Below are 24,863 nucleotides of genomic sequence, written 5' to 3'. Positions count from 1 at the left end.
GTGTTACCTGAAGCCCATGCACATAGAAAACCCTATACAAAACACATGTAGAGCCTACTAGCAAAGTAATTTTAAACAATGGTTATTAACCAGTTAGAACTATACAAACTCAAACAGGCATATTAATATGGCAAAACCCTATTATAGACAGGTTAAAATATCATAAAAAACAAGCAAAGAAACCATTTATGCAGGTTAGTCAATCATGCTACAGAGAACTCCAACATGATTAGAGTCAACGTAGTCCTGCCTACAAATGGAAAAACAAACTGTTTTAAAATGTTTTAACATGATCCAGTAACAGTCATTTAAGAAAAAAAAAATCCTTTAATCTGGCCGGGCTCTGGTTTCAACCTGTCCACAGCGGCAAGCCAAACCCAAGCGCAAGGTTTAACGACTGCTGAATTCTGGCCTATTTACACTACAAAAGCCACAGAGACCAACCTGAAGCACTTCAAAAGGGGCATCTGTTTGTTTGCTAAGGAAAGTAACTAGCAATTCTGGGTGAGGCATGTTAAGGATTTTCAGAAAGTTCTGAACACCCACGTTATGGGGGGGAGAGGGGAGAAGTCTACATTAAAAAGCACCACTTTGAAGTTTCTCAAGTTGGGCACACAAAAAACAAGGCACCCAAAGGTCACTGATCATACAGTTTTGAAAAGTGGTATCTTGCCCTGGAGCAATAAAACAGGCAAGCTTGATCTCGAAGAAGCTTAGACACTTGAAAGACAGGTTGAAAACCTACTCCCCAGACACATGCAGCACAACTTGTTTTAGTGGGCAGGCAGTGACCTCCTGTTTGGCTTCACACTCCATTTGCCCCAAACCAATGACTGTTTTTTTGGGGGGGAAAAGCATGTCTTTCTTCAATGAAGTATCCCTGCCTGAATAAACATCTCATGGTGGGTTCTAGTGTTAACAAATTACTCAAAGTGCAGATAAACTGGTGTCATACCAAGTAATATTCAACCAAACAGCAAAGATCTTGAGTTGGATTATAACACCTGTGTTCGGAGGGCTGCTTTTGAACCCCGCCTTTCAGACACACCCAGATGACCAGCTTTTAGAAATACAAAACCAATCAACGAATTGAGATGGCTTTACATGTTCATTTCATTTCTCGGATGTTCTGCAGAGGAGATGGCAAGGATGACGAATCTTTATACATCCACCCTTTATAAATCCATTACACAAGCACCATATCGCCCAATATCGCACAGACATAACTAAGGGTTTGTATACACAGAGGGGTAACGCATTCTATGGGGGTGTGATTTCTAAAACAGACTAACATGTTGCACCTTAACTGGTTTGGGCAGATGACGCTGGTATGCACTAAAAGTTCCCTAGTGAGCTTCAGCATAGAGCTGTTTCAAGCAGCACTATGTTTAATGTGCACCAGCAGAGTCTATACAGACCAACTAACATGCAACACATTAGAGAGATTTAGAAATCACTCCTCCATAGAGTGAATTGTCTACACTGTGTAGAGAAGCCTTACGTTGCTGTTCCAGAATGAGGTTTCCAGCTTGCAAGGGCTTATGTTGAATCATCAGTTTTTAAGCAGAGCTTCCAAATAATTTAAGTGGAAAGTTGTATTAAAAAGTGACAGTACAATATGGGTATTTCAAGGTGTTTTACCTCCTGCAATGTGACCTTTCAGACCATGCAATGTGTATCTGAATTTTCTTGGAAACCTCTGAACATAACTATTCATACTGGGCCACATCTAGTCCCTCCTCACTAGTAGACCTGCAGGAGAGGGGCCCTGACCGAGGAAAGAGAACTCTTAGGAAGTTTCCTTTAGAGTTCCCTACACACCTCAAGAGAATGATCACCCCCATCCCACATACACATAGAACTGAACGCCAGCGCACTGTATTCTATGTCCTCCTCTTCCCACACTACCCTTTAGAACTGTGCATATCTTGCCAAAGGACAGAGCCATCTCTGTAGAGGTCCTATGCCTTCACATTGGCAACAGGGTCCTCTGCTGCTAGGGAGTGCAACCCATTCTAGCTGTCTTATCAAGGAATTAATCTTCTGCTGTCTCAGGAACCCCGCTCCCCCCTTTAATTGCAGAGGGGCTTCATGGTACTCAGCAGTGCTACGCACAAGCTAATTTGCTCTGGTTTGCTGGGGGCATGGAAGGAAAGTGTCATGATGTGCATAGTGCATAATCCCTCTTGGTTTGAAATAGCCCCAAATTGTTGAGCTGGGCATGCAACAAAGGCACCTGCTCAACAGGATGTTGGGAGGGCTGAGGGGCTGCTTCCCATACTGACAACAGGATGGAAAGGAGCTGGGCAGATTTATTTTTGGAATAATTAATTAGTGCTTCTGGAGTTTTGTTTTATTACAATATTATGTGCCAGGACACTTAGCTTTGTATATCAGTCATTTAATTATTCAAATGAGAATAAATCAGTTACCCCACCCCACCTACAGGTCCTCGGAAGTGGAGAGGTCAGAGAGGACAAAGGCTCACCAGTGACATGGAAGCAACAGACCATAATGAGGAGTTCTCATCCACTCATTGCATTTTGTTGTGTCTGAAAGTATGCTCACTAAAAGTACAAGAGTCACCCTCCTTATAGTTTTGAAGCAAAATTTCTGCCTGCCATAGCTTTTGTTTTACCTGCATCACTGTGATCCATCAGTGTAGCTACAATGTTTTTCACTAGCAGTTTTAGTTCATGAGCCCTTGGAGGTTTCGGAGGACTGGTGCATTGTGGGAGAATTCCTATGTTTTGTACATTCTGTGAAAAGGAAACAAGACATAAGGGATCATCCATATAAAATACTGAATATCTCGTATACTCACACAGATTAACATGATAAAAGTCATTTGACAATAAAAATTACAGTGCAACATTAGCAACAAAGTAGACATCCAGAAATTATAAAGTCAAATCCTCCTGTGCCAGAGGGTATGTACTTTTAAGTGTTTTCCTATGGTTTCTGATCAAATATTATAATTTTAACTTGCAGTTCATTTATTGGATCACGAGTGTCCTGTAACCTGACATATTAATATTAAACAGAAAGCAGGTTGAAAAAATGATATAAATACATATTAGACTTACCTGTACCTCCTTTATATCTGTAGGTTTTGTACTCAAGATTACTGATGGTGAAACTGAACTAATTAGATTCTGGAAAACATCTCTGAATGGCTCAGATATTGCACATTTCCCAGCCATCTGGCCCTAATAGAAGAGAAAACGAGTCATGCTTTTAATCAATCAGAATCTAACTAAACTAATAAATATTAATGCAGAAATTCACTGGACAGCTGACTATGCAGTCCCCACCCCTATATCATAAAGCAAACTGTCTAAGAATGAGAGCAGGTCTAGTTTTAATAGTCAGATCTACTGAGATGTCATAGAAAGTCATCTGATCTTAGTTATTAAAAATAAAAAACCCACATTCAAAGGAGACCAAATATATGCATTATAATCAGATGCAGTTCTGAAAGAGAGATGGAAACAGTAGTCATTACTAACCTCAAAAAGAACCTCAGTCATAATTTTATATATATAGTATTTGTCATACTGTTAAAGCTCTTTTAACACCTTAGCAACACCAGCATAGCAGTATTGTACATAACAGACAGCAGGTCAGATTATCAACATAGCACCATTGACTTCTATGAAACTATGTTGACTTCCACTAGCTGAAATTTGGCAATTTCCATTCAGCACACAATGATCATTACGGTACTTCTCAGCCCTCCCTAAAATAGTTCTGTATGGATGTGCACACAGTCAGGAAACTTAAGCTATCACTCCCATCCCTCTTGTCGTCCAAGAAATTTTTTCCAGATATTGAAGTTTCATTGAAGGATTCATTTATGCTCTGTCCTTTATATTACAGACATCAAAATGTACAGCAAAATTTTGCTTATACATGGTAGCTTTGAGGTTACTTATAAAACGCACCAATGCAGTAATTGTTTGCTTTCCAGTGATTTGATAAAGGTGGTTTATTTTAGCTACAATAAGTGGCAGCATGCTATTCTAAGCATCAGTTTTCTTCAATATTTGTAACTGAGGGAATGTTTAAATTAAATCATTGCACAAAGGCAGCAATTAGGAAATTAAACAGCACTGGAAGTGGTCCAGAGAGAATCTAGAAGAGGTTCAATTTCTAACGTACAGAGATGTAAAGCAGGATATACATAGAGACACTGCACAGACCTATGTGAAAGAGAATACCTATAGTTGAAAATAGAGGAGTCTTCTGTCTGAACAAACAGCTGACATCTCAGTTAGAAAGATTATACTGTTACAGACCATAACTTTTAAAGGAATGGAGCTCATTTACAGAGTCTTATATAAAACATTCATATTTACCAGATTCTTACAGTAAGATGGAAAGAATATCCTGATGAGTACTCTGGTCAGGTGAGAATGCACAACTATTTTGTATGCAATTGGAGGATTCACATTCTCTGGCAACAAGTCAGAGACCAAAGAATGGATATTAGGCTAGGCCCTATTACAGAAGCCAAGCTATTTTGCTGTGTTCCTGGCAGAAATATCCCAACAACTCACTAGTGCAACTCAAGATGATCATTACAATGGCTATAGAAGGCCTAATCCTGGCAGATGAGTGTCTCCTGCGACATTCATATGAGCTTCAGCAACTCTCAACGATTTTGACGAGAGCCAAGAATGCTCAGCACATCACAGGACTGACCCCTTCATTTTGGAAACCTAAACCGTGTTTTAGAACTAGCACAAATTAATGAGAAATTCCTGCACTGGTGTAATTGACCACCAAACCTTCACCACAGGCCTAATAAATGTAAAGTCAGAGTCCCTTCCTGACCTGTTGAGGGGTAGTATTAGGGGTGTTAGAACAAGCCCAATCTGCAATGTACATAAATCTTGTTTTACCCCCTTTATGTTGTCACACTCCTAAGATATGTAAATATTATTCACATAAAGCAGTGGTTCCCAACCCATGGCCCAACAGGATCCTTCAAAGTGGTCCGCCACTCCCCTCCCGCTGGCGGCAGAAGGGAGCCACTGCCTACGGGTCCAGGTGGAGTGCATTGCCGCAGGGCTACAGGATGCATGCGGTTTCCCTGCTGCAGCCAAAGGGAGGGGAGATCAGTGCTCCCCTCCCCCTGTCTGTAGCAGGAAACAGGGCAAAGCGCTCTGCCTAGGTCCCTAGGCGTGGTGTCCCTGCTGGAGCCAGAGGGAGTGGAGCACTGATCTCCCATCCCCCTGCCTGCAGAAGGGAGCCATTGTCTAGGGATCCAGGTGAAGCGCACAGGGTACAGGACGCGTGTGGTTTCCCTACTGCAGCCAGGGGGACGGGAGATCAATGAGGAAGCAGCCTCCTCGCTGAACTCCTTCTGTCTGGCTGCAGTGGGGGGAGAGGGGACTGCTGGCAGAGACTGGTGGCCCTTCAAGGTTGTAAAAATGATATCTACGACCCTCAAGCCAAAAAGGTTGGGAACCACTGATATAAAGCACCCTCCATCCTTAACACACCTTCCATCTTATTTTTCTCATGTTGTGCTACTGCATCACTCTCTTGTAACCTATTTAAGAGGCCGTATTTCTATAAGTTGCATGTTGTTGTGCTCCAATATTTTTAATACACCGCAAAAGATTGCTACAATTAAGCTTCCAGTGTCTACTTAGGCACTGTCACCTTCACAATTTGTGAAGTGCATAGGTATTCAAATCTTAGTTAAACTTGCTTGAAAAATGCAAAACAAAGTTTTCAACAAAAAAATCTTTTTGGGTGTTTTCTCCCCACTTTTACTGCCCACTTTCAATGAAAATGTAGTTTGATGAAAAATATTGTTGAAAATGTAAGAGTCCAACCAGCTCTAATTTTGACAGGAACTAAGTTCATAGAATCATAGAATATTAGAGTTGGAAGGGACCTCAGGAGGTCATCTAGTCCAACCCCCTGCTCAAAGCAGGACCAATCCCAACTAAATCATCCCAGCCAGGGCTTTGTCAAGCCGGCCTTAAAAACCTCTAAGGATGGAGATTCCACCACCTCCCTAGGTAACCCATTCCAGTGCTTCATCACTCTCTTAGTGAAAAAGCTTTTCCTAATATCCAACCTAGACCGCCCCCACTGCTACTTGAGACCATTGCTCCTTGTTCTGTCATCTTCTAACATTGAGAACAGCCTAGCTCCATCCTCTCTGGAACCCCCTTTCAGGTAGTTAAAGGCTGCTATCAAATCCCCCCTCATTCTTCTCTTCTGCAGTTATGCCAATTTTTATCATTGGCATTTTCTGATGCTTTCACGCCCATGTGTGAAGCAGTTCACTTAAAACAAAATCTTCCACCCACCCAAATTTAATTTCAAATGTAAAGCCTTGGAAAAACAGATACCCAATTTTATGGGTGAGTGGTGTAATTAGGTTTATATAAAAGTTTTTTTTCAAAGATTACATTCCACTTCTCCGTTGGCTTCACGTGGAATATAAATGTTTGAAAAAACTTGACCACCATTATCTGTGCCCCATCTTCAACTGCAAGTTTCCATTTAACCCTCTTTCTAGAATCCAACAAGGAAACATTAAAACTGCATGTGAATACTTACCTCAAGAACTCCTAACAGGTCGTTTTTAGAATACGCTAGAACTGTTGTTCCTAAGTACAGCGTGCCAAGTGTGATTCAGATTCACCCAGCTTTTGTCAGTGTAAACTAGAGTCTTATTACCTCATCCAGTTTAATTAATGTGTGTGAAGCACTGTGAAGATAAAAAGTTCTCTACATATAAAAATAGTAATGAGCATGACTTAAGTATTACTTAAAAAAAGGAACAGAGGAAAATATTTAAGTGAAGAATCTGAAATAATTTCCAAATTGTAGTTTATTTACAAATTTCAAAACTGAGGTTTTTTGACTCTAGAACTACAACATTAATGGGAATTCAGTATGCATCTTAAGGGGGGAATGAACCCTTTAGTTACTTAGCTTTTACAGGATCTTTTTAAGAGCATGTATAACACCCAATGCATTATAACTATGCTTGTAAATCCACAGTCAAGAACCTTTCAAAAAGCAGTTTTTAATCCAACAGGCCACTCTGACTGTTCCAGAGACATTATCAACGGTCAATAAGTACTTAGTGACTGTTTAATACACGGATATTAGACACCATTCCAAGTGATTAAGGTCATTTAGGTTGCCACACATGCACAATAAATCTGTTTTTTAAGAAGTCTTCTGAAGAACGTTTTCTTATACATCAGTTTTTAATACATATAGTTGTACATCCATGATAGTAAAACTAAATATTTTTCCCCGCAGCTTATCATTCAGTCAATACAACAACTCCTCAGAAGAAACTCTAACATGTACTGAAGCCAACTTTTTAAACTGGGCTGGGGAACCCTGCCACACAAGTTACTGTGCAAGATACAAAAAAGTACATGCATAGTAAAAAAGGTATAAGAATCATTTTCAATTGTGAAGGTACAATTTCGCTCATCTGACAAGTACAAGGTGGAGTGAGGAGAGAAAGGTCCCAAATAATGAGAAAATTCATTTGTAACTTTAAAGATAACATATGCAAACCAGAAAACACAAATCTAGTATTTAGCACCATGGAAAGCCTTAAGATACTTAGCCTCCACCTCTGTGCCAACTAATAATTTGTCAAATTGTTTCTGAAATAAGGTTGTCATATTCTAATACTAATGCAAGTGATCCAAAACAGTGACTTAAAATTATTTAGATTGGGGCACTATTACTACAGATTGACAAAATTGCTTTGAGAAATAATTTTATTTAAGAATCAAGGTTTTTCATGCTTTTAGATTTGGATGAAACCAATGACCCAACAAAAGATATCTCTGTCAAAACTGGTCAACTCTATCTCAACCGAGGTTTAACATTTTAGTATCCATGTGGGATGCTACCATGCATAAAAGGGGACTAAAAATGTGTCCTTTCGTTTGGTTTTAGAGGACTGGTTAAGACAAAAAAAAATAAATAAGAATAAAAAACTTACTGACTGACCTCCTGCACTGCTGTTGGCTGGATTTTAATATTCGTTTCAGGGACATTAAGGAAAGACCACACAACTTCGATGTCTTCTCCTTTCTCTTTCATATAGAGTTCCAGCTGTTGAAATGACAGAGGTTATTACAAGTCTGCAGATGACAAAAACTATCATCTTTTAAGAGAAGTGCTGAGCAAACTCATCAATGCTGCAAAGTGCAGTTCCACTGAAGTCAGAGTGACACAAGCATTTACTTTTGAGATTTATTAATAATGACCTAAGAACATCATACAAGAAGTTATTTCAGCTTTTTAAGTATATTCTGAGTATAGCTGTAGGGCACCGATTAAAAAGAAAAGTCAGACTAATGGAATAAAAATATATTTTCATGATCCACAATTATAAACGCAATATTGTTTATCTGCACAATCTTCTCAAACAAATATTTAGTTTTAATTATACAATGAATTGGGACAAAAGTATCTTGTTTTTTACAAAAGAAAAAAACCCCTTTATTGTCAACAGTGCTAACATAAGTATTTAAGCATTTTGTAACTATGAGATGCAAAAGGTAAAGCTATCTTTCAGCTGAACCATAGTATTAAATGTAAAAAATAGGTCCAATTAGTTTTTTGGATCTGAATGTAATATTTAGCAAGAGAAATCTTTAAAAAAAAAAAAAAAAAAAAAAAAAAAAAAAATATCTTACCTGCAAGTGAAGTGGAGACAGTTTCACACTGTATGACTGACATTCTGTAGTAGTAGGTAAAGTATCTGACACATGAACAATAAATTGAATGGAGTCTCCCACTACATTACAAGAAACCACCTAGTGGGACATAAAAAAACTTAAATAAATAAATAAATACATAAAGGTTTTCATTCAAGAAACTTTCTACCCTGACCAGTTAGAAAAATTATGAAGGACGCTAGACTATCATTTCTGGAGACCACAGTTCAAATCCTGACTGTAGTGCAAAGCATTTGCAACTACTATCTTTCCCAAAAATTGGAGGTTTTGACACAATCATTAAAATGATCCAAATAAGTTCCTTGATTCTCAAACATCTCCCCCGCCCACCACACTTTCAAAAACATGCAAACTTTTAGTCAAAGATCAAATTTTTGTATCAAAACATGATAAAATTTCACTTTTTTCATATTTAATGTGATGTGAAACTAGCCATCCTGTGAAAGTTTCATGAGACATTCAGATTTCTGGTCACAAGATGGCCTGAACAAAATAATGAAGTTGCTTTTGTGGAATTCCACAAAAGCAAAGTATCATTTTGGCACAATGTCTACAAATATTAAATGTGTTAGTCTTTAAAGTGCCACAGAACTCTCGTTTTTGCTGAGATCACAAAGATGAATTTTGTTGCATCATCCTAGTTTCCACATTTGTGAACATAAAAAAGCATGCCATCATATAATTTAGCATAATTAACTGTTCCCACTTAAGAGATTTGGCCTATCCAGAAAAGTTGTTGAAATTTAGTACTGAAGTGCACTGGCAGAGTTTGGAGTGAATATTCAAAAGACAAAACTCGTACAGTGCTTGCCTGCAATACCATCTTGCTTAACCCAATGTAGCCATTCCATTTGCTTTTATAAGCAGTAACTTTATTTATATGCCGCAATATATACCTACAAAGGCAGAAACTCATTCTCCCCCCCTCATTTCCCACAAGCCACTTTGGTTCAGGAATTGACTTTCTACAAAGAAATTGCAGTACATATTTCACAACACAGAAAAGAGCCCCAGGAATAGACGAGTAAGATAATTCACTAAGGAAGCAGAATCACATCAGCAATCTTAAGTCTGTGGACATCACATTCACACTCTTATAATGCAAGTACACTAGCTCAATATGAAGTGATCTGACCATTTCTGATGAAGGATTAATTTGATAGGAACATTTTAAAGTATACTATTAAAGCACACAAGTAGGATTTGTTACTCTACTCATTTGCTCTGCAATCAGAGATAAAGTTTTTAAAGTAAGTCAGTGTATCCTCTGAAAGATTGTGGGAGAGAAAACATGACATATCTTAATATCTTTATCAGCATCAGTCTTTCCTTGGATGCACTTTATCTTGCAGGACTCCATTGAACAAATTACAGAAAGGACAGGAACAGGCTTAAAATAAGTTTAAGATAAACTGGTGCAACTCCTGCATGCAAGAAAGGCCTAAATAATGGTATTAAATAAATACATTCTGTCCCAATTCACATCCCATGATGCTTACAAACTGACTGGTTATTTTGATTTAATTAGATTGAGAAAATCTTTCTAATAAGGGTAATTAAACACTGAAATAGGTTTTCAATGGAGGTTATGAAATCCCCAACATTGGAGGTTTCTAAGAACAAGTTAGAAAAAATATCTGTTGGGATGGTGTAGATATACTTGGTCTTGCCTTAGGGCAGGGGACTGGACTAGATGACCTCTCAAGGTCCCTTCCAGCCCTACATTTCTATTTCTATTATTAATAGCTTCAGGGCCTACCCATTAAGGCCTAGACTTAATCATGCATAAAGTTCCACCAATATTTCCCCTATAGTCCCTCTCCACAGCCTCAAAAATATTCTTAGGAGAAGATAACATTCATTACTTCCCCATTTTCCCCCCTACCCCTCCCCACGCTTCCTCCATCCCAAAGTCTGCTTCCCTGAGAACTGATTTAGAATTCTTATTTGCATTACCTATTTCAACAGTTGGTTATATGGTCTACAGGATCACTAACACAATTCCACAATAAAAAAGCAGTCTATTTTAAACAGCAAGCCAAACAAACAAATAAAAATCAACAAATAAACTTATACTCAATTTCCTTCTCTCTCACAGACTCAACCCAGAAGTCCTCGGTGTCATGCTGTTTCAAACTGAACCACCACAACACTTCTTGCAAAGACTGAGAAATTTCTTTACAAAGGGACCCAGACCCCCCTTCTTTTAGGCAGGGTCTAACGTGCCTACAGTTACTTACACATATAAGATAACCATTTCCTTTATCCTAAAATGTAAAAGCCAGGCCTGCTAAGTCCCAAGCAGACAGTGGCCACATCAAATGGAACGGGTGCTCCATCTTTGCATTCTCTACCTTGTCTGAATGGAATTAAAGCTAAAATAGCCAGTATTTGTATGGTGAATTTACACGATAAACAATGTTCTTATCTTCTAGCTCTGGTTCTTTTCCAGTGACAGTCAGCAAACCTTATTCCCTTCTCCCCTGAGTTGTAATGAACATTAGTGGTTCTGAGTCACAAACAATTAAGTAAACAAATATCTGTTAATTTCAAGATCCATCACGGACAAGTAGCTGCAGATTTGCCAATAGAAAATAATGATACAACATTCTGGCTCACACCGAGTAGCACCTTACTTTTCAAGTATTCCCACAAAATGAATTGGATGACTCATGAGGTAAAGTACAATTGAGTAAGGGTATCACATTCTGTCCTAAAATTAGCAAGGAAGAGTAGGTTCTCTTTTAATCTTTTAAGAAGATGTTAAAACAATGGAATGTTTAAAAAAAGACTGAAGACCAATTGTTCCATTTGCTTTTTTAGTAATTTCCTTCAGAAGCATGTCTTATAATTCCTCTTGGGTCTATAAACATTAAGAAGGCTATTTGCCCTATTATCATTTGCACCAGAGCAGGAGTTAAGATTCCTAACATTTCCAGGATTCTCCCAAATATATGCCCGTGTCCAACTTGTTTCCTTGTATTCTTCTGTTCTGAATGTAGAAGTAAAGACATCGTCAGAGAAAACAACCTCACTTATCACTTGTTCCTCAGAGTGAGGTTACAGTTGTAAGTAGATGAAAGCCCAAATGATTTAATAAAATAGACAGCACCTCTTCCCTTTTGGGGGAAGAGAGGGAAGGCTAGTCTTGCCCTCAAAATTAACAAAATAATATCTTTACTCATCTACATTTTACTACCACCCAGGAGGCCTGTCATCATTTCCATCACACTCTGTTTCCAAGGTTGAAATCCTTAGTGGTGCAGCAACCCTGCCTGGCTAATTCAGGGTTGAGGCTGATGAGCTCTCAGAGAAGTTATGTCCCAGTCCTCTTTCATAGCCTGGTGTTTAAAATAGCCACCACCTCACAAACTAGCAGGGAGTAGGGCATGGTGGAGAAGCTGTAAGAAGATCTCCCTTCATCTATAGTTTCTTTCAAATTCCTAGGTAACCATGTACATCAAATGCTGTTCCATATATTGTATGGAACAGCACATTTGTATTGTTATATCTGTATCTTTAGATACCCCAATTAATTTTCTTTACATTTCTTTAAAATTTCTGTAAAGAGACAATGAAAGGGAAAGCTTCAAGTAGCTGTAATTCCCCAAGTTTAGACAATATTTTAATGAGAATTTGTCTACAGTATATAAATAAGACTATCGTATATAAATATGCTATTTATCAGTATATAAATAGTATATCAGTATATAAATAAAACTATTTTAAACTTTCCCTTTCACTTTCTATTTACAGAAGTTTTATATTTCTATCTCATTCTGATTTTAAAACTTTTTATCAGGTATTTGCAGATTTTTAAAAAAAATTTTAAATCATCAATAAAATTCTAAATTTCTCTCTCTATAAGTTACAATTAAATCTCATCACAAACATGAAACCTTCTCATAATTAATGGCTCTATCTCAAAATCACCCTTCAGTTATGCCAGTCTCATTCTCATTAGCTGGCCTTGGCAGCGGCGCGTGGGAATTCGGCAGCGGTGGGGTTCCGTTGGGAGGGGGGCATTGCCCGCCGCCGAAACCCTGCCACCGTCTGCCCCTTTTCGGCAACGGGGGGACTTCGGCGGAGGGCACGGAACCCCGCCACCGCCTAATTCCCCCCCATCGCCGAATTCTCCCCCGCCGCCAGGGCCACCATTAGGCCCTTGATAGAAAAAAGGTTCCCCACCCCTGATTTAAACAGTACATGTTTACTGATGATATTTTGAACAAAGTCACTCCCCTGAATTGGTGGAAATCATTAGCCAGGCACCTTGAAATAGAGTGCCTTCAGTTGCTAAGCCAACTTTTCACAGCAGTAGCTTCCTCTGCAGGCAGACAGATAATATTTTCATCATTTGGTATTATTCACTCAAAGCTAAAATCAACTGGGAGTTGGAAAAACTCGTATTTCTGTTTCAATCTATGAATAAAAATGACAGTGGGAGTGGGGAAGATGAGAGCTAGTTGTAGACATTTTAAATACAGCATACGTTTAGTGTTGTGATGACTTGTCTGTTAGAGTTAAAAAATTTGAAAATAAAAAAAAAAAAAGATTAAGGTCAGCTGTGAGCTGGCAACTCAGGAGACTGCTGCAATTGCAAATGTGAAACATTTATGTAACATTTAAGATTAGTTTAACAAATATAAGTGCTATTGTGTTTGTGTGTGTGATTTAGTTCTTACCATTCCTAATGTACTACTGCTGTATCTGCAGCTTGACACAGGTAATGAGTATTATGTACTATTTCTTAAATTAATAAAAATCAAGTTATCTAAAAAAAAAAAATCACACAAAGTATATCCTCCTAGATGTTGTAAGATGCTGTATTGAGTTGTAAATTAATATGTTTTTGTGATCAGATTTGCACCATTATTTAAGAAATATGTGAAGAAGAATAAGTGGGAAACTTGATTTAAATCAATGATTTTCTCTTGGTGATATCACCGTGATTTAAATCAATCCACCCTGGCATATCCCAAAATGAAATGGATTTTAAGTGGTCATGATTTAAGGATTTAAATTCTTATTTTCTCAGTAGCAGTATATTTAGGGTTTTTTTAACATGACTGGATAAATATATTTAGTAAAATTCTCAGTGTGTCACTAGCACTGGCTGGCCTTTACTTTGAAAAAAGAAATAGGTGCTACTACGCAACACAATTTTTATTCCCAGATAAACAGCTTACTTAAAGTTGAGTGCATATCAGTAATTTAGGAATAAAAACCTTACAAGAAAGATAGAGTTTGCAAAAGAAGAAAAAACACACCATTAGAAAGTCAGAACATTAATGCTAAGGATAAATTTACAATAAACCCCCGTGTTTGAAGGTATGCTAATTTATTCTTAGGCACCCAAACTTAACTCTGCACCCTGGAGTCCTTCTCAGCGAAAGATATGGATGAAGACGAGAGCCCTAACAGTTTCATCTTATCAATGACCATACAAACCATTTTTACCTTTAAAACTTGCTAATATGTATTCTCAGCCTAAAACTTCACTGTAGGGAACTTACTTCTTTTTCTTCATATAGTCCTAACAAATGACTGATGAGAAAAGGTAGACATCCAGGAGATGAACAGAGTAGAACTATGCCTTGATTATAAATGCTTGAGGCTTGCCAAGGGGTTAATAATGCCTAGGAGGCTTTTGTTATCCAGAAAGAAAGGTGTTGTAAAATCTTGCCCAAAAATTCCCTGCTGACCTTTACCAGTCAAGAAAGAGGGGGAATCCAACTCACAGGTCACAACCCAGAGCTCACTTAGCAGCTTTCTGAACCACACAGACAAACAAGCAGAGAAGTCTCTACATTTGTCTCCCCGCTCTAACCTAGGCTCGCCTCTGCTACCTCAGAGACAGATTTTAGTCTGGATCAGAGCAAGGTTGCCTGCAAAATAATTGGAAGACACTCCAGAGCATGGCTTATTGAGCCCTACTGAATGAGGGCAACAGATTAATCTGGCTGTTCACTACCCAGAAGAGTTCTGTTGATCAGGACTTTGTGGATGCTATGGTGGAGGAAAAGAAGCCTTTCTTCGGCTCTCACGCAACCATAACATAGGGTTTCAAGAGTGTTTAAGCTGCAACCAAATCAGATTTGGGACAAGACCCTAAGACTGGGATTCTAGCCATCTTCCCCTCTCACAAGGAAATTTTCTATCATGGCAACCTGTGAGGACAAAGCATGGGGTTGAGGGAGTTTAGGGCCATATCAATGGTCAAAGACAAAGAAATATAAAATCCTACTAAGGTTCAGTGCTGCATTGACTGAAGAGTATCCTCTCTAAGTTTTCAAACTGATCAGGTTCGTTAAGTCACAGCAGGTTAACGATTAAAAATAGATCCTTCACTCTGTAAAGAAAGTGCTTCCTCAACTCAAAATGAAGAGCCAGTTAATTGCAGGGATTTGATCTCCCCTCCCCCACCATCAAAAGTCCTAGCCCAAGGATTCTGCACATGGCCCAACTGTATTAGTAGAGGCAAAAGACACCTGGGACAGTCTCATCGTAGACAAGAGATCCTAAACTAACTCAGGCGAATCACAGTCTCCGTGGAAATTTACATCATCTTGTTCCAAAAATATTGACTGGTATAAATACTATCACAGAGAGGAAATCAGTCAGCTCAGCCAGGGATTCTTCTGTGCAGTGAGTAATCTATATACCAATGCCAGTTTTTGACTCTCACATTCTAGATTAACACACTATTTAATCACGTTTTGAAACTGAGGGATGAGACCAAAACAGCCACACCATCTCTCCAAACTTATACACAACCAAGTACCCAGTAGAAAACCTCCAGGTCAGGGGTTCTCAAACTTTATTTTGCTGGGACTCCCTTTGAAAATATTTCAGGCTGTGACGACCCCCACAAAAGTGGTGACTCCCCTCCCCCCCATGTCATGCCACCCTTACTGCTGACCCTTACACCCTGACTGCTCACGGCTCCCCCCCATAATAACCTCATGACCCCCAGTTTGAGAACCCCTGCTCTAGGTTAACATTAGCCTACAGTTTCATCCAGCTAGACCTCAGAAATACAAAAATCAGAAATCTCATCTAAGACCAAGATTAATAGTCAATGATCTTGCAGTAAGCAGCGTGAATCACAGAGCATGTTTCTCTCCTGCCAGTAACCTGGCTTCTCTCCTCAGGAGTTCAGGTTAAGATGACTGGATGGATATCAAACACCCCAAGCATGTCTTAAACTTAACAGACTGTCTTTTGCATTACTTGTCTTTACCTGCTCATCTCTCTCAGCAAGCTACAAACGGGATTGAAAGGCTCAAAACCTTACAGTGGTGCTACTCTATACCACCAGCTCTTGGCAGCATTGCTCAACTCTCTCAGTCTCCCTACAGAAGCCACTGAAGTGGCACAGTTGCAATGGCAGAGTAGCTGAGTAAGACACCCCCTCCCCCGGGCAGGCTGCAAAGCCCATCTGAAAACAACACTGCTCATTAGCCCACTAAATAAAGCCTTCCTTTCTCTCAACCACTTCCTTCTCTTCCCCCACTCAAGGGACTTTTGGGAATATGAAGAATATGTCAAACAGGCAAGGTCAATGTTCTGGAGGAAAAGGAGGGGACTTTTGGTTGTATCTGAAAAACAACAAAATAGATTTCAAAACTTGCTCTGGCCTATGCCAAAGCCACATGTGTCAAATTCCAGACAAGGGCGGAGGGAATCTACAAAGCTTTTACAGCCAAGTAATAAGCTTTCTGGAAAGAGGTAATGGTGATGGAAATGCTGACTGAATAAACTACAGCAATACAAGTACTTCTAAAAACAAATCACTTCATTCTAGACATTTAGGTCCTGTCCAAGCTATATTTTTAATTGATTTTGTAACTGGTTAGAGCAGTGGCTCTCAACCTTTCCAAAGTACTGTACCCCTTTCACGAGTCTGATTTGTCTTATGTACCCACAACTTTCACCTCACTTAAAAACTACTTGCTTACAAAATTAGACATAAAAATACAAAAGTGTAACAGCCCACTGTTACTGAAAAATTGCTTACTTTCTCATTTGTGACATATAATTATAAAATAAATCAATTGGAATATAAATATTGTACGTACATTCCAGTGTACAGTACATGGAGCAGTACAAACAAGTCATTGCCTGTATGAAATTTTAGTTTGGACTGACTTTGCAAGTGCTTTTTATGTAGTCTGTTGTAAAACTAGGCAAGTATCTAGACGAGTTGATGTACCCCCTGAAGACCTCTGTGTACCCCCAGAGATAGACATACTCCTGGCTCAGAAACACTCGGTTAAAGGCTTGGTCACCTTACCTTGTAAAAAGTCACATAGTTCAGTTTGCTTCCACACAAGACACTGTGCTGCAATCAAGACCACTTTTGTGTGCCCACAGCTAGCACCCTGCCTAACCATCAGCGCATCCTGGGAAACCCACCAATTTCCTACATTTTAAGCTCTTCAAGGAAGGGACAGTGTGTTGGGGTATGTTTGTACAGTGCCTGGCACAATGGGGCCCTGATCCTAAGAGAGGTCTCTGGGTCTACTATAATAACAAACAAACCACCGCCAACATTCTGGCCAGCTATCCACCTCAGTAGGAGATACAGTGCCCTGGTAGACTTGTGAACAGAGTAGAACCAGCAGCAGATGGACTAATGCACTCAGGCATGTCCTACTGCACAGAGAGCCCAGAGGAAGGAGGACTAATCACACATAGGGGGCATGCTCACACACCAAATTTAGAGCCAGCTGTGCTAGTAACTAGTTACAAACTCAGGTTGAAAGTTGCATTGTGGACAGGGCCTAAGAAAAGGTTTCAGTTATGTATTATAGAATTTCCCATTCTAATTTAATATATTTGTACTGACAAATCAGTTCCAGAAACAGTAAAAATTCATGGGAGCTATTTATTTCTCCATGAATTTACTATCAGTCCTCTTTGGATTTGCAATTAATGTTCCACAGGAAAACTACCAGAGTTTGCTAGAAATCCCCTCACCCCATGCATTAAAAAAGGGAGTGAAAGTATCTATCAGAGGGCTCCTTCTTCAATTTACAACTATTGTGCATTAAGGCAAACAATATTATTTGAATTTCATTCAGGGTGTGTCTTAAGTCAAAAAGAGTAAAGAAATTCACAGATAATGCTGAAGCTATTTCCATAAAGACCTGCCTATATGATTAGGACAGCGTTCAATCCAGTCCTGTCTACAGCTGACTTTTTTTGTCAAAATGCTTCTCATTGGAAAATGTAAATTTGTCAACACCAAAAGTTATCAGACTCAATTAAACTTTCATCAGAAAGGTTTTTCAGGTCCAGGATGTTTTTTGGGAGGGGGAAAGTGGGGAGGAGGGATAAAAATGGAAGACACACAATTAGGCATTCACCTTGGATATGGGAGACTCTGGTTCAAGTGCAGGCATATCCCAGGGGAGTGCCCTAATTACCAGGCTATTGACTTCTCTGGTCTGGTTCTCCTCCCTCCTCCTCCTCCTCCTCTCCCCTTCCTCCCCCCTCCCCCAAATCTCCCTCTTATGTTTATTTCCACACACACACACACAAAATGATATAGATGCATAGATTTTAAGGCCAGAAGGGTCCACCATGATCATCTCCTCTGACCTCCTGTATAACACAGGTCATAGAGCTCCCCTGATTGAATTAATTCCTGTTTGCACTAAAGCATCACTTTTGAAATTTTTAAATCAAGATTGAAGGTTTTTTCTAAAGGTCTCACTTTTGTTCTGATGCAGAACAAAAACAAATTTTGAAACCTCAAACCTTTTTGCAAAATACAATTGTTGTTTTTTCGCTATCTCTAGTCCAAGCCATGTAGACTGCTTCTATTTAGGTTTCTAAATCATGCTACATCATTGGAGAAGTCCAGCACTGCAGCATGATTCTGTAAGTCTTTGGTCCCATCTATACAGGCAAGACCAAAGCAGATTTTAACCTTTTGGGAATACTACCATGTTGTCAGTGAGACACCCAGCACAGCAGTTTTTCTGAGTACAGACTGGGCCTTGCTCACCCTGTTTTGCTTAGGCATTGAAGATCATATGACATGTAAGGTCACCTAGTACAGTAGATCCTGCTAATCATCTCTCTCTCTCTGATACCCACACACACACCCCTTCCCCCAGTTCTCAAAGTCTTAACAGCCAAGTGTCATACTAAAATATTATGATGTATTGTAAGTACTTGAAATTAGACTACAGTTGTCTGAGGAAGTGAAGAATTACTCATTTTGCCATGCACTGCATTTGTTCACTTGCTAATTTTTAAACTCAGAAATGTATAGTGGGTCTCCCAGGCATTAGTGCAAATCAATGACATTCTGTTAGACATATACACTTTAAAGTTCATGTTAACACATACACAGTAATATACTTCATTTGTACAAGGGGGCCACATTACAGGTGACATGGCACTGTAACTTTAAGACAGCAAAAAATATTATCCAGTGGCCTAAAGCAGCCATAAGACTGGCAGATCCTGTGTGTTGGGGAATCCTCAGATGAGGTGAAGCCACCATAACAGCAACTATGACATCTCAGCCCCAATTGCTGGAGAAAAGGAAGATGTGGATGGGCATCCTTACATCCTGAGAGTTAAGACTCCCCGAACTTACCCTGTGGATTGGTTCAATCACCAGAAAGCCATGGGATCTACGCACACTCAGGTCTAACTCTGAATGCAGCTATGCCAGATCAGAGGATCTGGGCCCTTACTTTCTATTCAACTAAGGGTTTGTTATTTTAAAAAAACCCAGTCAAACCCAAAACAAAACAAACCTCAAATCTGGAAGCCTAAAGTTAGACTACTCTGACTTACATGCACAGTTCACAGGGGTGATGAGAACCCATATTCCTATTGAATTAATAGGAGAGTGGGTGCTTAGCACTTGTGAAAATCAGGCCACTTTGTGTCAGGGGCCTAACGATAGGCATCTAAGTTTGAAAACTTAGTCATTAGCTTCTACAGTTTTGTTCAAATTATGCCCCCAGATGCAACTTTCATTGAAGTCAGTTGAGTTGTGCTTGTTCATCTCAAGGAAAGAATGTACATGTTCCAATGGCCACATTCTATTCTATTTTAATGCTGGGTGCTTCTCTGAAAAATAAAGTGTCCATAAAGATAATTCTCACTTCATATCTACTTAGGGTGACTTTCTGGCCCCATTAAACACAAGGACAAAATTCCTATTGAGTTCAAGGGGGCCAGGATTTCACCTTACACTTTGCACCTATTTGGCCTATTCTTATCTGGTTGCAGTTAAGTAAAACTTTTAATCAAGAAAACAGAAGTGAGTAGGAGACTGAGTTTGAAGTACTTTATTCTCCAGAAATGTCCTTTTCTTTCCTCATCCTAAGACGACTTTAACAATAATGGTAGAGGGAAATAATGAAAAAATAATGTTTGGCCATTTAACCTTGACAAATGCATACATAGAACTTAGAATAAGCTCAATTTTGTGATCAATAGCTAGTAGCCCTGAAGTACACTCTGAAACTTATAATCGGCTCAAATAAGTGTGCACAGGGTTAACAACAGTCTATAATTCAGAAAGTCCATTACGAACCTTGACAAGAGCTTAGTATTTTAAAAAAGGAATAACAATTTTAATCTGTTAAGAGACAGCATTAAAGTTTACCTTCTCTTGGGCTGACTTTACAACACTTACAACTCGTCTAACTGCTAGCTCTAGTGGGTGAGGAGTTGTGTCTTCTTCAAATGTAAGCAACAACGAATCCTAAGAAACAAGTAAACACGTTTTAATTCAATAAATTATTTTCACTTGAAAATAATAGACATAGTCATTAAAGTTTTTGAAACTGTCAGGTAATAGAAAGTGTGAGTTTTCATATATAAAATTATGGGTTTTTTTTAAATCCTATTCACTATGCTCCAGTACATAATACAAGAAACATCCTGGAAAATTTCACACTCATGAGGCCTGATCCTGACTCATCTTGACAGCAATGGGAGGTGAGGGCATTCAGCATATTGTAGAATCAAGCTCATAAGTAGTTCTATTGAATTCCTCTCCTGTGTAAGATTTTCTCACAGCTACCATAATATTTAAAAAAAATAGTAACAATTGTTTTCAGGAGCCAGTCTAATAACTCTAATACTACTCTACAGCACGTTTATATGGCTGCACGATCTATCCCAAAATGAAGAGATATCAAACTATCATTTGAAAGAAAGATCTTCAAACACACAACAGTAGCTCTGCTAAGTATTAAAAACAAAAGGATCCCCACACGCATACAATACTGACCAGAATCTAGGAAGAAGAGTATGATGTCAATATAATACATGCAAAAAGGGGGGGGGGGGGGGGAAGATCCCTAAAATCCACTGCTTTGTGAAATCGTGTTTTCAGAAACACCAGTAATTAAATTTTACTTAGGCTGTGTGTACTCATTGGCTGCTGCCTCATTAACAGACTTCCCAGGTTAACTTTTGCTTCATTGTAACAGTCCGCAAGGAGAAATTTCATTAGCATTGTGATGCTGACATTGTTCTGAGCCTTTGGGAGCATAGCTGAGAGAGTAACAATATATTGCAGCGCCAGGCAGAGAATTCATCCAAAGAAAAGGCTACAGAGGCTCTGTTAGGGAGGGTGTGTCTGAGAGACAATGTTACTTGTTGTATCTGTTTGCATACAGTACCTTGTTAATTTCTATTTCCTGGCACTTGTCCCCAAATTAGCAACAATTCTTAAAATATTTATTTTTGTTGAACTCTGTCCTTCATCCTTAATCATAACACACACAGTTTTCTCATCACACTGCACTGGTATTTTAAGAGGACAATCAGGTATTTCCTACCCACCTTCCCCATTTACAAATAATGCCTGAAGAATTTTAAATTTAACTAACACATGCACACGAACACCTTCTCTAATGCATGTAACTAACCAGAAGGCATTGTAGGATTGCTAAGAAATAATAGCTTGCTAACAAAAGAGCAATGGCTTGGGGTGATGGTGCTGAAGAATCCATATAAAAGCTATAGAAATATAATGTTTCCCAGATGGTAGAGCAGGGTATTTCCATCAACACAGCAAAGGTTCAATTCTCAGTCCAGGAAATTAGGTTGTTGTGGCCTGACCTACCCTTGCATCCTCCCTTCAGATCCCGAGTTTTGTTTTTTAATGCTATATATAGTTTTACATCCTTTGCAAATAGATACTCTGAGAAGGAAAAAGGCAGGTCAAATGTGCATGCCAATTCAGATGGGGTTTTTTTTGTTTGGTTTTTTTTTTTTTGGTTTGTTTAATATAACTTTCAAACCTAAGTTGTCTGAGTGACATAAGGTCAAACATGATCTTATTTTACTCTATTCTGCTCCTCCCTACAAGACTAAGATCTGCCAGACAAATAAAAATAAGTTAAACAGAAGTAAAATAAAACACTAAATCAAAAACATAAATGAGAGGTCCTGGAATTGACCAGTTTTGAGAGTTATATACAAGGGGAAAAATCTGGCTCATGATTGACATTAGAGTCATGTGACAAGTCAGGAAGTTTCTATTGTTTACCTCCTCAGAAGTACAGAACAATGTTATCAATTGCATACCAGAGTCCATCTTGATTGAATGAGAGAGAGGTCAGCAACACCTTCTCTCCTGCACTTCTAGCCATCTCCCTTCTATAGTTTTCTTTTGTTTTTAAAAGGAATTAGTGGCTAGAACAGGAAAGTGTCTAGATTTCGTTGGAAAAGATATTCTGAATGGATGTAACCATATCTACTTTTTGTTTTGGCAAACGTGGTAAATAGCGGCCAAGACAAAGCAGATGTCAAATCGTGACATTCCTTTAACATAATAAAACCAGGTAAACATTATATAGGTTTTAACAACTGTCTATAGCTAGCATTTTTCATAGTGCCCAAAAGACTTGATTCATGGTTAGCAAATGAAACAATAAAAACTGAGTCTAATGAAGTTCTAGTATATTATTGGGATAGACAACACTTTTATTCAGCTCTCACGGCAGACTCTACAACCACAAGAGTGCTCCAAAAGGGATGTCTGTGTAAGCCTTTGGATCAGATTCTGCTTTCAGTTACATCAGCGTACATCCAGTTCATTGAGGCTTAATATTCCTGATTTGTATAGCTGTAATGGAGAGCAAAATTTGGCCCTTGTATTTCCAAATTCATGTATGTATTTCCCAAAATAGAGTTCCATTTTTAATGGAATGACCATCAACATTTGGAAGGAAAAAGATAACTTGGAAGTGTCCTTTACATTGTAGTCTTAAAAGTCTGAGATTCAGTTTTCAAGTTACTCTTCAAGACTTCAACCTACACAAATGTGCAGAAATAAAAGCCACAACAGTATCGGAAATACATACACGATCCTTTTGGAGTAAAAGACAAAGCCATTTTCCCCACTCCCTTTACATCAGTTTCCCTCTGATCTGAAAGTCCATTAGAGTCAACAGGGTTACACGAGCATGAAATAAGACTGGAGAAACAGGTCTACATTCAAAACCACGTGATCTGAAGGCACACATACTTCCAGTGAGTAAGTGCACATGCCCATAACATGGTGACACAGACGATTGCAACGTCGATTTCAGTGCAAGGATTTGACTAATTTTTTTTCAATTCTACAGGATACACGGCCACTTACCCCTCTAACTTTGGCTTCTGCATTCAGCGCTGTTATCCAGGCTTTCTGCCACTGTGTCCTCCAGCTGTTCAGAGACAGCACCCAGGCCAATAGGCTGTCGTTTCCCTGAAGAAGTTCATCCGAAGGTGGCAGCGGCGGCTTCCTTCTGCTGTTTCGCAGAGCGATGAGGGCATATTGCGCCAGGTAGATGGCCAGAGTGCCCAGGGCTGCCACAAACAGAGCGAGCAGGGTAAACCACTGGATCTCGTCCACCCAATCCGCCGGCCGAGCCATGACTGCACATACCCAGCGGCTAAGCCGCCTCCCTCCGCCCGCACGATCTTCAGGGTCCCTCCTCCCCACGCCAGGAGAGAAAAGTTCAAGGCATTTGCTGCTTCGCCCGCGCTACATCAGCCGGGCCCCTGGGAGCACCGAGCGGGACGAAGGGCGCGAGCCGGCGCAAAGTCCCTCCTGGGGACGGGAGCTGGTCAGCGGACCCGCCCCTGAGCCAGCGCCAGCCCGCAGCCAGGAGCCAGGAGCGGAGAGTGAAACGACCACAGCCCGCGGACTAGACGGTGCCCCCAGGGGCCGCTCCCGTCCCCTGCCCCGCTGGGGCTCAGGACGGAGCCGAGGCGCTGCGGCAGCCGCTGGTGGGGCAACCGAGCAGCCTCAGCCGCTGCTGCTGCGTCCTCTGCGCGCTGCCCAGCTGAGGCGTGCGCGGGCGGCGGCGGGGGGGCGGGGAGCGGCGCGACCAGCCTTGCAAGCAAGGGCCGGGCCAGGCACGGCTCTCGCGCATTGGCGCTGCGGCCTCCCCTCCGGCGCTGGCACAGGCGTAAAAGCGCCGCGCGCGGCCACCGGGCCGGACCAGAGCCCCGCGCGCGGCAGCGGGCTGCCCCCGATTCCGCTCCGCCCTCTGCTCGGTCCCGCCCCCTTCAACCTGGAGCTGGTGGCCGCCGCCGCCGCCTCCTGGTTCACTGCCCTTTCCGCCCGCCCCCTGCCCAGCCATTGCAAACGCACCCGGCTGGGGCAGGCTCCTGCTCCTTCGCGCGCATCGCCTGCCCAGCCAGGCGCTGTTGGGGTGACAGGGTGGGAACGGGGTGCAGGGTGGGGGGCTGCGCAGCGGCAGAGGCGTGTGTAGCGATGGGGCTGGAGCCCGGGCTGCCGTGGCGATCTTGGTATCGCTTGTGCAAATCATCGGTAACAGAGGGACGCCTTGTCCTGGCGTGCGTGTAGCAGCCAGACACGCAGGTTCAAAGCTGCTCTGTGAAACCACCCGGCTGTAGTGCCACTGGGTCGTTTTAAATGCCTGCTAAGTGGACCAAACTCTTTTGAGAATAAAAAATTGCTCTAGTCTAGACAAGTGCTTTATGTAGCCTGTGTGATGAGAATAACTGCTCCAGTCTAAGTGGAACAGATGGGAATGTAAATAAAGGTACTCAGTAGGACTCAAATGGGAGGCAGGTGCTCAACTCCCATTGACTTCCACTGCCCATTGTGCCTTTGAAAATCTC

The 24,863-nt window shown here is 40.4% G+C and overlaps 1 protein-coding gene across 2 annotated transcripts in view; it reads right to left on the bottom strand.

Moving 5' to 3' along the window:
• The window catches only part of C2CD2 (C2 calcium dependent domain containing 2), a 45,064-nt gene extending 21,269 nt beyond the window's left edge, over positions 1–23,795 (bottom strand). For both annotated transcript variants that reach the window (XM_067545203.1, XM_067545204.1), the window contains exons 1-6: positions 23,374–23,795; positions 20,380–20,478; positions 8,700–8,819; positions 8,008–8,112; positions 3,087–3,209; positions 2,639–2,759 (exon numbers count right to left, since the gene is read on the bottom strand). In XM_067545203.1, the coding sequence (XP_067401304.1) occupies positions 2,639–2,759; positions 3,087–3,209; positions 8,008–8,112; positions 8,700–8,819; positions 20,380–20,478; positions 23,374–23,646 (841 nt within the window). In that variant the 5' untranslated portion in view covers positions 23,647–23,795. The remainder of the gene's footprint in view (positions 1–2,638; positions 2,760–3,086; positions 3,210–8,007; positions 8,113–8,699; positions 8,820–20,379; positions 20,479–23,373) is intronic.
• Between the last annotated feature and the right edge of the window lie 1,068 nt (positions 23,796–24,863).

Source organism: Emydura macquarii, unplaced genomic scaffold (assembly GCF_026122565.2).
Source record: "Emydura macquarii macquarii isolate MOO-44397 ecotype Brisbane River unplaced genomic scaffold, CSIRO-AGI_Emac_v2 contig_1043, whole genome shotgun sequence".
NCBI lineage: Eukaryota > Metazoa > Chordata > Testudines > Chelidae > Emydura > Emydura macquarii.
The sequence above is the reverse complement of the archived record's forward strand: the minus strand, read 5'-3'. Positions and strand labels throughout refer to the sequence as shown.